At 39.5% G+C, this 12,202-nt stretch overlaps 1 protein-coding gene across 1 annotated transcript; it reads left to right on the top strand.

Annotated features, from left to right (window-relative positions):
* Window positions 1-6,561: 6,561 nt before the first annotated feature.
* LOC135539630 (homeobox protein XHOX-7.1-like) lies at window positions 6,562-8,485 on the top strand. Its single transcript, XM_064965627.1, has 2 exons — window positions 6,562-7,077; window positions 7,443-8,485. Exons 1-2 carry the CDS (start codon window positions 6,579-6,581, stop codon window positions 7,859-7,861), a joined length of 918 nt encoding a protein of 305 aa, XP_064821699.1. The 5' UTR covers window positions 6,562-6,578; the 3' UTR covers window positions 7,862-8,485.
* Window positions 8,486-12,202: the final 3,717 nt, after the last annotated feature.

The raw sequence follows: 12,202 nt of genomic DNA, 5'->3' as shown, positions 1-12,202 counted from the left end.
TAATTCTAGACTTCATGAAGGAATTTCAAAACCATGCAGCATTGCTGAGATTGTTCAATGAAATACTATATGGCATTTTGGTATTACAATATAATTATAGTAAGCCTAGGTCTAATATGTACATACAGTATCACATACATACAGTATCACATAATGTGCATACAGATGATTTGTAAATAGGGAAGTTTACCTTCATAGTTTCTGAATCTGTTTTCAGTGTATGGTAATTCCAATATTGTGTCAGATGGGGATCTTTTGAACAGGGTCTAAGTGTCAATAAAAAATGTCAATAAAAATGGCACTTTTGCTGGTCATATCCTCATGTAAATGGTTCATTTCTATCCTGTGACAAACAATGACAGGAAAAATATGGGATCTATATAGGATTCAAATAGAAGGACTTGATTTGTAACATGAAAACTTTTTCAACTTTTAATCGGGATTTAATCATGTTTCCGTGATAGGAAAGTGCATTTCATGAAAGTCTTGATATGACTATGTTAAATGCAACGGTTTTTTTTTAATTGAAAAAGCAGGTGAGTTTAATTCATGACTACATTGTCTAAATCTGTGACGTTACCTTCAACGTTCTGTGTGTAACCCATTACAGAACACGAATAATTGTATAAGGTGATGGTTTTTCAAAATATGGCATAGGCTAATCATGGCATAGCAAATACCCTTCTAAATGTGTATAGGCCTAAATGCATCGGCCTACTGACATATATCTATCTATCTATCTATCTGTCTGTCTGTCTGTCTGTCTGTCTGTCTGTCTGTCTGTCTGTCTGTCTGTCTGTATTGTTAATTTATTATTAATTAGTACTAACTGGACTATGTTGAACCCAACATTGAAAGTTTAGGAGGTGACGTTTTGTCAATCGAGCAATTTGTTTTTGGATCATAGGGAATTAATGGGTGACAGCACTCTGATGACCTCATTTACATAATCGTCAGCATCTTCGACTCGTTTTTATCCAGCGTCTCGAAATGATTTGTTACTACAGCTATTGCTTGTGGTGCGCTTATTAGGCCAAACACATTTAATTAAGAATACATTTAGCTAGTTCCTAATCAACAAGCGCACTGAGCGTTTGAAGAATGTTGGGGAACGATAAAAAACGAATTCCATTATTCTCGTTAGTTAAATCAACTATTTGCATGACCTATATCATATTAACCGGGCCAATGGTTTGCAAATGATTTTATTAGTTGGCTTTCTGTTTAATGGAATGAGAGAAATAACGGGCGATCATTCAATTTCACACCAATACCTCGGGTAATTGAGTTATAGAGATGTCGTTGATTGAATGATGGAAGGTTGTAAATCCAAAGAGCTACGCAATTTTATCTAACACTTACAGAAGATAGGGAGCCAGACAATAAGGGCAAGGGCGTCAGATTCGGCAGTTCACATCATGAAATTATTTGTCTTTTCATGTCATCCAGAGGTCATGTGCTTGTAGGAACATATATGGTCAACTGTAAGGTGAGTGTGTGTGTGTGTGTGTGAGAGAGAGAGAGAGAGAGAGAGAGAGAGAGAGCGAGAGAGAGAGAGAGAGAGAGAGGGAGAGATTGCATGTGAAGATATATTAGGTTATATTAACATGTCATATACGGACATTTGAATTAATGCCGGCTCAGACAAGTTAAATATGAGGGCCAGACAGAGTGCCATTTGAAGTGATCATCATTGTTGACTACCCTTATCAATAAAATTATGTATATGCTTTGAAAAAAGTATCTTTCCATTTCCTTTTATTATCAACCAAGTGTAATGAATATAGTACTAATTACATCATGATAACATAGAAAATAGCAATAATAAATCATAGTTATTCATAGTAATTCATTAGGCTACTTATTTTCTGAGAGCATTTTGCTATAACATAATGCTTCAATTCCCAAATAACGAAAAGTATCCTCTGCCCGTTCATTAATCCGACACAAACATGTTTTATTGGCATAACAGGAACATACAGGAAGGTGTCTCGGTTGGGCTATATATATCGCTATATATACCGCTATTTTTTTGCTAACTTTCATTAACTATTCTTAGATGGACGTAAATGTTGCTTAAGGTGTAGAACATTCTCGTTAACACAAAGTCGCGTTTTTTAACAGTATAACTTGTATTTTCAGTAAGGGTAATAAATGACTATTAGGCCTACCATTTTCTCAGCATGGCATGTCCATTGCAAGACAGGCTACCAAAACAGTCTTGCAGTACTTCGCCTGGATTCGCTTGACGGATGTCAGACTCCCTTGCAAATTATGAGAGTTTCCGAGCATTCGAGGAGACGATGTCACGCAAATATTTCCTTGAATGACACTGGCCTGCGAACAATATTGTCCCCTGCTGCGCAGGCGACAAGCGAACTGAAAACCCCTTTCTTTACCACGAGAGACTTTTGCAGTCACCGTAGGGACACTCTCATCCCTGTCACCCGTGAAAGGTGAGGAGATGAATGGTGAATGCGTTCACAATCTCGGTTTGTACTTGGCGAATTTGTTCAACTTTGAGACTTTAATATGCGGAGTATAGCCACATGTTCTATGCATGAGATGATAAAGCTCCTTTCACCTGTAGTTTTTTCATCACAGTATTCATTATTACGCGCTGGTTTCCTTTTGGGATGTATTCATCGTTCAGTTTTGAAGAATTGTTAGCAGATGTTTTTAAAGCAAGAACCCGTATAACAAATGATAGGCTGCGTGCCTGGGTGAAATCCGAAGCAACATTTTGAAATGTGAAAATCAATATTAAATTCCATTGTCACAAAAGTGATGAATAACTTAGGGACCTATATTCTCACAATGTTTTGCTGGAAATTTCATTTGTATTTTTACGAATAGCGTATATAAATAGCCTATACTCAAGAGCATTCTAACGCACTACACTAAATACACCCATGCAGCATATAGCCTACACATAGGCTACTTGTCAGTGCTTTTTAAATTAAATATGCTTTATTTATGCTTATTTTCAAGAAGGCCTAGTGTGCTTGGATTTGAGAAAGGCAATATCAGTAAAACTTACCGTGATTATATTATCATTATAGAGTGGTGGAAATGTCGACACACACGCACACACGGTCGAGCGTAAATTACCCATTCATCGATGTAAAGTCCTAAATATCCTGATTGAGGACATACTGCACTATTGGTTTGATAGGCCGTAGATGTCTATGTAGGATACCATGTGTCCGTCGCAAAATTTGAAAATTCCCTCTTCCTGTCCTCAACTTCAAATCTATCTTCATGACTTCATTGGTTTGTTGTGTCAGTAAGAAAGGCGACTTTGAACATACACCTGCCAACTGCGCCAATAGATTTCAGGCGAGCCTGCAAGCTTTGGAGACTGCATGTCATGTTGAAGCTTAAATGACCATAAGGCATTGTTACTTACTGGCAGCAAAGTGCCTCGTTACGCCTGATTGAGCTAATTGCTTTGAAATATGATACATTATCTATAATTATGGAGATCTTGGAGGAGACTGTCGGCTGTCCCTTTAATCTTTCTGAAGTGCATCATAATGTCGAGATCAAATTAATTTAGGCCACTCAAAATTGGACATTCCATTCTGGGATAAGCGCTACGATTTCTTAAAGAGACAGGTTCAGGGAATGTGTCATGACAAAAGTTCACCAGAGTTCGAAACAACCCATTTGTGGTTTAATGATTGGTCCATAAGGCGTCAAATATACGTGCGCTCATTTACTGTTTTATCAAAATGCATAGAAAAAGAACCTCATAGTATTTGGATATCCTGCCACTGTCATATACTTCAACGTCCACAAAAGGGTCAGCTAAACTGAAACTAAGCTATAATATTCACATCACATGCAACGTGATGTGTTGGTTTTAAAACATGAGAATAAGATCAGTCAGCTCGTCATATAAGCAATGTGGCCAGACGAAAGTCATTTACTTTCACCAAGTACAAATATTTTGCCTGAAATGCCTTTTGACATCAGCAGTGCCTTTTATGTCTTTTAAGTCAAAACTGACAGACTTTGCATGAAAAGGGTTAAGACAACTTTCAGAGGCGACCACAATGGCCCTTTGTCTCGCCTCCCTGCCTCTTGACTCCGAATCAAAGGTAGTTTATAAAGTTAAACAAAGCTCCGATGAGGCTTACAGTTGTTTTGTATCTCAGCTCAGCCCTCATTTGTTGCCTCGGGATTTAAATAAAATTTGATGGTAATCGTCTTTTCCATGGCACATAATTATTTTTGAAAGGGCAGTGTCTGGGATTCTAATTTTCCTCCAGCACTATCCCTCTGTTCACAACGCAAATAAACTGAAGTAAACAAAGACTGTCTTTACCCAGGGCTCTGGCGCTCTTCGAGGGGAAATTTCACATACTACATAAAGTCCTTCCTTTCTCATTTTCTGTGTCCTCTCTACAGCCAAACCGGGTGAAATATGCAGTCGCTTGACTAGACGTGGTACTGTATAGGCTATCATCTGTGACTATTTGTGTTTACGAGCGAGGACCATTTTAAGAGTACGTTTTCGAGAATGGGGAAGTGAGCCGGAGCAGAAGACTCGTCGCAGGACTCAACTTTAAACAGACCTGCAACACAAGAGGTCCCAGTGACTTCAAAGAAAGAGAGAGCGCGGTGCATGCAGTGTCACTCAATCTAGGTTATGGGCTTTAAGTGTTTCCCAAATATGCATAGTTGCAAATGTATTTCCCCCTGAGAACCGGATGTAGAATGAAGGAAACGCCAAATTACCAATTTGTGTGAAATTGTTTCAGGTATAACCAATGATTAGCCAATGTATCCCAAAACAAAAGTGGAATTTACAGTTAATGATGGATATTACAGGTAGGGTATGCCTGTATAATACACCTAACAACAGTGGAAATAATGGATAGGCCACCTCAAACAGCACTCCTAAATCATGTCACTTTGAATGGTGTAATTACACAACAACAAGAATTTACGCTCAAGAGTTGAGACAGCTTCAGAGCTAAATCACCACGTTCCCCTACTAAACGCAGTAGGGATGCTTATAGCCTACGTTACTTCCGAGGACTCTCTGAAAATAACTAGTAGGAAGCATTTACCTTTTCTTCTGAGTAGCCTACTATTACACCACCTAGTATCCCATTTAAATAGTTGGAAATGGCGTGCGATCGGCTGAGAAAGCTAATTTTTCATGCTGAATAGTGTCCCAAGGCTAGGGCGGGCAAGGAAGAGGCGGGTTGCGCTCTTGATGCGGGTTAAAGATTTTCAATAGTCTCCCTAAAGTCGAGCGCTTTGATCATGCCGCTGCTGGCGCCTAAAAACAACATAACTTGTCTGACTATTAGAGGGACTGACACATCTTGACAGATTGTTTATACTTAGCAATTAGCGACGCAGACGCTTTCCAGAGAGCTAAACAGACCGCATGAAATAAGAATAGTAACAATTTTTTCGTGATTTTCGTACACATTTGAGATTGCATTAACCGCTTCATTTTAGTGAAGAGAAAATTCAAAGAAAATATAGCTTACTATATAGAGTTATAGGCTTAGTTATAATTGAATGACTATGTGTCACGGTCGTTAATAAATCAATTTGAGATAAATAATGTAGATCAAACATAAAAGTAACTGAGGAAACGTTGGCCCTATCTCGCTATATAAAAAAAAGCTGATACAGCTAATGCATATCCCATTAGAATATAGATGTTCAAGTATTCCCAAAGTAGACAGGTGGACTAAATCAATGACAGTCGTAGGTTAAATCGAACATAGGCTCCACGGTTGCCTCCATGACTCCAAATAATTTGAGACTTTAATGGATGTAGTCAAAGGGAAATATCCCAGTGATCCCTCCCCCAAGCCCGATAATTACCCCTAAATGATTGCGAAGGCCTGTGTGTTTCAATATGATTAGAGCCCTGCAGCCATCAATAAAAATAGCTCTGCAAGAGGCCGATCACATAAACGAAGGCAGTAAACGTTAGGCAACATTCGAGAGTTTCTACCTTGACTGTTGAACGTAATAGCAAAATAAAGTCGTAAGACATATGATAAAGTAGTATAATAGTATAAATACCTATAGTAGCGTATATAATGCTTTGATAATAATTTCAATTTAACATGACACTTATCACGTCCTCTGATAAACCAATTTTTGTGACAGCCCAAGCAGCAATTACACAGTCACTGATATACTACTGCAAGAGTGCCACCACCACCACAATAATAATAACAATAACATCAAATAAGATTGTTAATAATAATATTAATATTTTCTATATAAATTATTCGATTGAAAGTAACAACATGTTTTAATTCCTGTTGCTAATTGAATGTCTACCATGCCCAATGAAGTATTTGCACAATGTTTGTTAATTTCAAGTTGTAAAATGTAGCCTAACATTGTTTACTTCCCCTGCCAGTCAAATAGCCAAGCTTCTCATCACATCAGTTGTGGCTGAGATTCCTGCTCAACTGGAATCTCTATGTCCCACCCACCTCACTTCTGATTGGATGGTGGTGTCCCCACGCCTGCCTTATAGCACTGCTCACCAGTGTGTTCAGATAAACATGAGGATGCCATCAGCATAGGAGCACATGAGAAATTTCTGTCACTCTACTTTTCGATACTTCGAGTGTTTACCTCCAAGTGAAGGCCAAACCTGTATGGCCCCAACTATTACCATGTCAGCTTTATCCATTGGCTTGAAAACTGAAGACATTCATTCGCGTTCGGTTCTCGTTGGAAAAGGCGAGATGCAGACCAATTTGATCGTGATGGCCGAGGAGACAGCGATCAAGCCCAAAGTTGCGATTCTTCCCTTCAGCGTCGAGGCTCTGATGGCTGATAGGAAACCGAACAGAGACTTGACATCTCCAGAAAGGTCATCCATTGCGGGGACGTCCCAGGCGCTAGGCTCACGGATGGGCTCGCTTTCGAGCCTGGATAACTCGGTCCCCTCCTTGACCATCGGGTCGCCGTTCTCGGTAGGCGACATAATGAACATGCAAGAGGACGCAATGGTTAAACCCGAGAGTCCAGAAAGTCAAGACCGAAATTCTTGGATACAGAGCCCTCGCTTTTCACCTACTCCACGTAAGTTTTTTTAAAATGTCTATTTATCCTCCCAGAATGTGTGAGTATATTGGGTGAGAAGTTTTGTATGATTTAAAGCAACTTACTGATTGTGGGAATTTTAGTTTGCCATATATATTTGCAGTTTAAGCACCTAGTTGGGTATTTTATCACATAGTATTTTCTAACGTCTCTGTTTTTACGAATTCATAGGCCTAGCCTATATTGAAATTATACTGCAGTTCCATGAAGTGTTTTGGATATAAACTATTTTAAAGTTTATGGGATTATTATGAATTCTACACATCAAAACAACTTTAACTCATCCATGTATGTCGCTCTGAAAGTATGATTTTTGACGATGTTTTCTATCGTGGTTATTGCAGGAAGACTAAGTCCCCCCGCCTGTCCACTGAGAAAGCACAAGACCAATAGAAAGCCCCGGACCCCGTTCACCACGTCCCAGCTCCTGGCTCTGGAGAGGAAGTTTCGCCAGAAGCAGTACCTCTCCATCGCCGAGCGCGCAGAGTTCTCCAGCTCGCTCAACCTGACAGAGACCCAGGTGAAAATATGGTTTCAGAACAGACGAGCCAAAGCCAAGAGGCTCCAGGAGGCAGAACTGGAAAAACTAAAAATGGCAGCCAAGCCAATGCTGCCTCCGGCGTTCGGAATTTCCTTTCCGCTCGGTGCGCATGTCCCCTCGTCGTATGGAGGGTCGCACCACTTCCAGAGGCACTCCCTGCCGATGTCTCCCATGGGACTGTACGCTGCTCATGTCGGATACAGCATGTATCACCTCGCCTGACGTGAAGGAAGGACATATTCTGTGCCATGTTGACTATGAAGTGTTTCAACATAGACCCACATCGCCAAAAGACTACCTGGTGTTGATATCACGACTGGATAGTCATAAGTACGGACTGCCTTGTAAAAGTGCAGTCTTCCTCGGTATGTCAAGTATAGTCATCTACTTTGCCATTAGTTTGATGCCATGGTTGACTATTGGGTCACTAAAGCTTAGCTAAGCTCTACCCGAGTCCACTACAAACTTAAACCATGCGAAAGTTTTACTCATTGGGTTTTGCACCAACACACATAAGACCCAAAAGGTAGGTTGGGCTCTCATCACTTCTGTGAACTGCTGTCACTGCAGACCTAGGATAACTAAGATGGTATATTTTTCACTTGCATTCATGTCAATGCGTAAAATAGTGGGTTACTTAATCCAATGTCAATTAATGCTCTTTGTTAAATTCGGAGAACCACAGCATTTTTTTTATATTATAACAACACTGTCTGTTGTTTGAATGATTCCCTTCGGAAGGGATTTGTGTACTGTAAACTACTGTATATTTGAAAAATACCCTCATTTATATTGAATATATTTGTGACATAAATTAACAATAAATGGTTTATTCTTTTTCATTAAGCAGTTGCTCATGTTGATTGGCAGTACACATGACTAGATTCAGTGCTTGGCTTGGGATGAGAGGTGCAGGAGCTGTCTTTTTTCAAATCGGTCCATTAGACTATGTTCACAGTAATCCCCAAATTACATTATGCTACAGAGACCTCTGACCGTTAAGTGTTCATACACATTTTGACAGATGGAATTTCATGAATTTTCCATGATTTTGAACCACATTTCCATTGGTGGCGTCTCTATGTATATAGACGTAATTTAAATTCAAACGTGCCAGCAGTTATTAAGTAGTGCCTATTAATTACATATTAGCTGAATGCAGGGATGACTTCACTGCTTTTAAAATTTGAATTTGCTGTTGACATTATGTTTTGTTACACTTTGTTGATTTTAGGCCAACTTCAGTATCCATAATGATGTGATGTCAGCGTCAGAAAATATCGAGTTCAATGTTCAATGAGTGGAGACTACTTGAATAATGGTTGGCTACTTGAATAATAGTTCTAATGGGAAAATGACTAATGTGCTGGGAAAATGTGGGAATAGTAGTCTATATTTCAGACCAATCTACTCTGAAATGTATTTCATTTTTCTATATATTAATTCAATCAACAAAACGTAGCCCTATATGTTTCTTCAAAAATTGTGCGACTTCATTACTTCATTCGAAGCTATTGTTTAAAATACATAAAAACAATTTAAGCAGGACTTTAGCCTGATATTTCCGTTTGGACTATCACTGTGGAAAAGTAGCCTAATTAAAAATAAGCCTTTTGTACTTTTAAAAGGCAGAAACCTTGGAAATAAACGCACACAGTGGCGTCGACAGAATACACAAATTGCATGCATGCTCTGTCTGTGTGACCATAAGGGAAGCCAGTTTAAAATATCTTTCACCCACGTTTTTTGTTGTCTGTGTGACCATAAAGGTAGCCAGTTTAAAATATATTTCACCCACATTTTTGTAGGACTAATTGTGAAAGAGCAGCCGTTTCTTGAACATTGCAGTCAGTGTAAGTGTAACAGCTATGAATTAGACCTGTCTAATGTCATTTCGCTGAGCAAAACGCGGAATATATTTCTACAGCTGTTGCCCATTGCTTTCAAATAACTCACCCAGATTTTGTTGGCGCCAGGAGAGCTCAGTGAGGACCAACATCTACAACCATCAGTTGTGCAGACTTCAAAACACTCCCGCAAATTAGAGATTGAGTCTATAGGGCTCAATTGCCTGTCGGCCTAAACGATTCGGTGGAATGTCATTACCGACTATAATTGGACAGGTGACACCTACATTGTGGAGAAGCCACTTCTACGGTGTTAGCAGACGTGTGTCACTCGACACATAAATGCAGGTTACTTGACATTCTTCAATTGGGCACAGAGAGAAAATATTTTTGAAACCTAACAAAGTCCATGTCAATTGTTGCAATGATGAAGACTTGTAGCAAAATAGGAAAATAATATGGGCAAATTACTACCCGCTCCCAAATTAAGGCTGCTTTTTAACCGGTCATGCCATCCAGGCAGGGGTTAAATTAGAGTAAAATAATTGCTATAATGAGCAGAGGCAATCTTCCGCAGACGAACGCTGGCTCCAGTGAGGCTATAGCTGCAGGCAAGGCAGAACTTTTATCATTCCTAAAATGTCAATGAGGGACTGGCAACGTGCAACAGTTTTCTTCCCTCGCATTTCCTTTCCTTTCCACCATTCACGCGAATGTATTGGGCATGTTTGAGTGGTTAGGCTAAAGCAAACCGAATGAGTGAAGTCGTGGTGGTGCATCTGCAACAGCCTGAAGTCGGACACCAATGTGGTTTTCCAACAGCAAGGCTTAGATCAACATGGCAGTGTTGCTATTGTTTATGCAAGTGTGTCTTTATAATGCTGAAATAAACATGTCTACAACCACCATATCACATCCTCACAAACTGAAATCATGTGTGTAGATTGCACAATTAATTAGTGAGAGAGAGCCTCAAATATCACATTCATTTGTATACCCACTGAGTACACGAATCAAGGCAAAGTTGATTCCTAGTTCAGTCATCTTTTGGGTCACATTTGCATTGGTCAAACAAAAACATTATAATAATTGGTTATAGTTTCCCACAATCCAGGCAATGGCTGCAGGCTGAAGTTGGCAAATAGCAACTGCAGACATTTGCAGTCAACTGCAGTCAAAACTTCATGACATTTGATCCCGTGATTTTTGTAAAGTTCATGCAGTCGACTAGGTGCAAGTCGGATAATTTGTATCCTCTTAATGCAACACACTTTGAAAAGGTCACCAACTTGACAAAAGTGAATTGCTTAAACGCGCCCAATGTAAACAAGGCCACGCCTCAGTGGGCGAAAAAAATATGATTTCGCCGGATAAACAACAATAGATTTATAGGCTACAGCTTTTATGTTATGGTGAAGTTGAATTGCATCTAGGTTCGCTGGAAGATAACAGGTTATATGCCTGCACAGCACTGCGCTACCATAGGCAGTCAAAAGATAGTTTTTCTGCGATGTGCAGGCTTTTAACGTGCGTTGTGGCGAGTCCCTCGACGCTCAATTTCACCCAGTAGGCATCAATTAATAAATAAGTAATGACAATAAGTTGAGAAATCACACGGATGAACGCTCTATCTGAATGGGAGAAAAAAAACTTCACACAAAAGAGCCAAAGGGGAGCTGTCGGTTCTTTCAAGAAGATTGTCTTTCTTTCGTTTCCCCCTCTATCTTGCCTGAAGCCAAAAAGCAAACCAAACTCACTTGTTTGTCTTCCAAAGGAGCACAACGGGTAGGCCTATACAGCGAGGAGAGAAACACCATTTCGTTTCTTGCCCCTCATAGGCATCAGACCCCACTGTCAAGGGACAAGGATGGCAATTATTTTAGTGCCTGTCTGCGATTGTGATAAAATAAACTCATACATAAATAAGTAGGCCTACATTGCACATGAAGTTATACAACACAGTTATACAATAGTATCGAGGCAGAAACAGGCAGCTTCCTCTGTTGACCTGAATTTATTTAAAACGGATCATATTTAGACTATTTTCTTAATAAAGTTGGCTATTGTTGATTATGCTTACTTCCTTTTCAAATATTAAGCGGATCACTACACCGTGGTGTGTAATCAGAATATTATATTTAAACATTTTCTCTCAAGATGCCACGTTTTTTTGCTGTCTAATGTGTTTCAGAATTGACGCTGTTTGATAGACTATGGACATTGCTGTCCAGGTCATTTCAATAACGCATATAGGCAAATGCATATAGGCAATAGGTAAATTAACACCCTCATTAAAAAAAGTTTAACCATTTGATTATAAGCATTTGGCCTATAATGAGATATTTCCGATCATTTATCAAAATATGAGCTAGGAATATTATACCCTCAGGCTCATTCAAGCGGCTGACGATACTTTATTTGAGTGGCAGCGCAAGCAGTCCTATTATCCTCATACAGGCAATGTGTAACGCGTGTCAGGCGGCAGTTAGCCTATCTCTATAGCGGTTGAGAGCGTTGTACCAGTAACCGAAAGGTAGCTTGTTCAAATCCCTGAGCCGATAGATGAAACATCTGTCGATGTGCCCGTGAGCATAGCACTTAGCCCTAATTGCTCCTGTGAGTCTCTCTGGACAAGAGCGTCTGCAAGATGACTGAAATGTAGCTTTAATGTAAAAATGTCTGTGTCTGGAAAAAAATATATTGAGAAAATGATTGT

This window comes from Oncorhynchus masou, chromosome 5, assembly GCF_036934945.1.
Source record: "Oncorhynchus masou masou isolate Uvic2021 chromosome 5, UVic_Omas_1.1, whole genome shotgun sequence".
Lineage (NCBI taxonomy): Eukaryota > Metazoa > Chordata > Actinopteri > Salmoniformes > Salmonidae > Oncorhynchus > Oncorhynchus masou.
This window is presented reverse-complemented; position numbering and strand designations above follow the sequence as displayed.

Excerpts from the sequence above, each read along its gene's own strand:
- LOC135539630 (XM_064965627.1), top strand. The coding sequence starts at position 6,579 with ATGAGAAATTTCTGTCACTCTACTTTTCGATACTTCGAGTGTTTACCT. Across the intron at positions 7,078-7,442 it reads TCGCTTTTCACCTACTCCAC|GAAGACTAAGTCCCCCCGCC; the intron begins GTAAGTTTTTTT and ends TGGTTATTGCAG.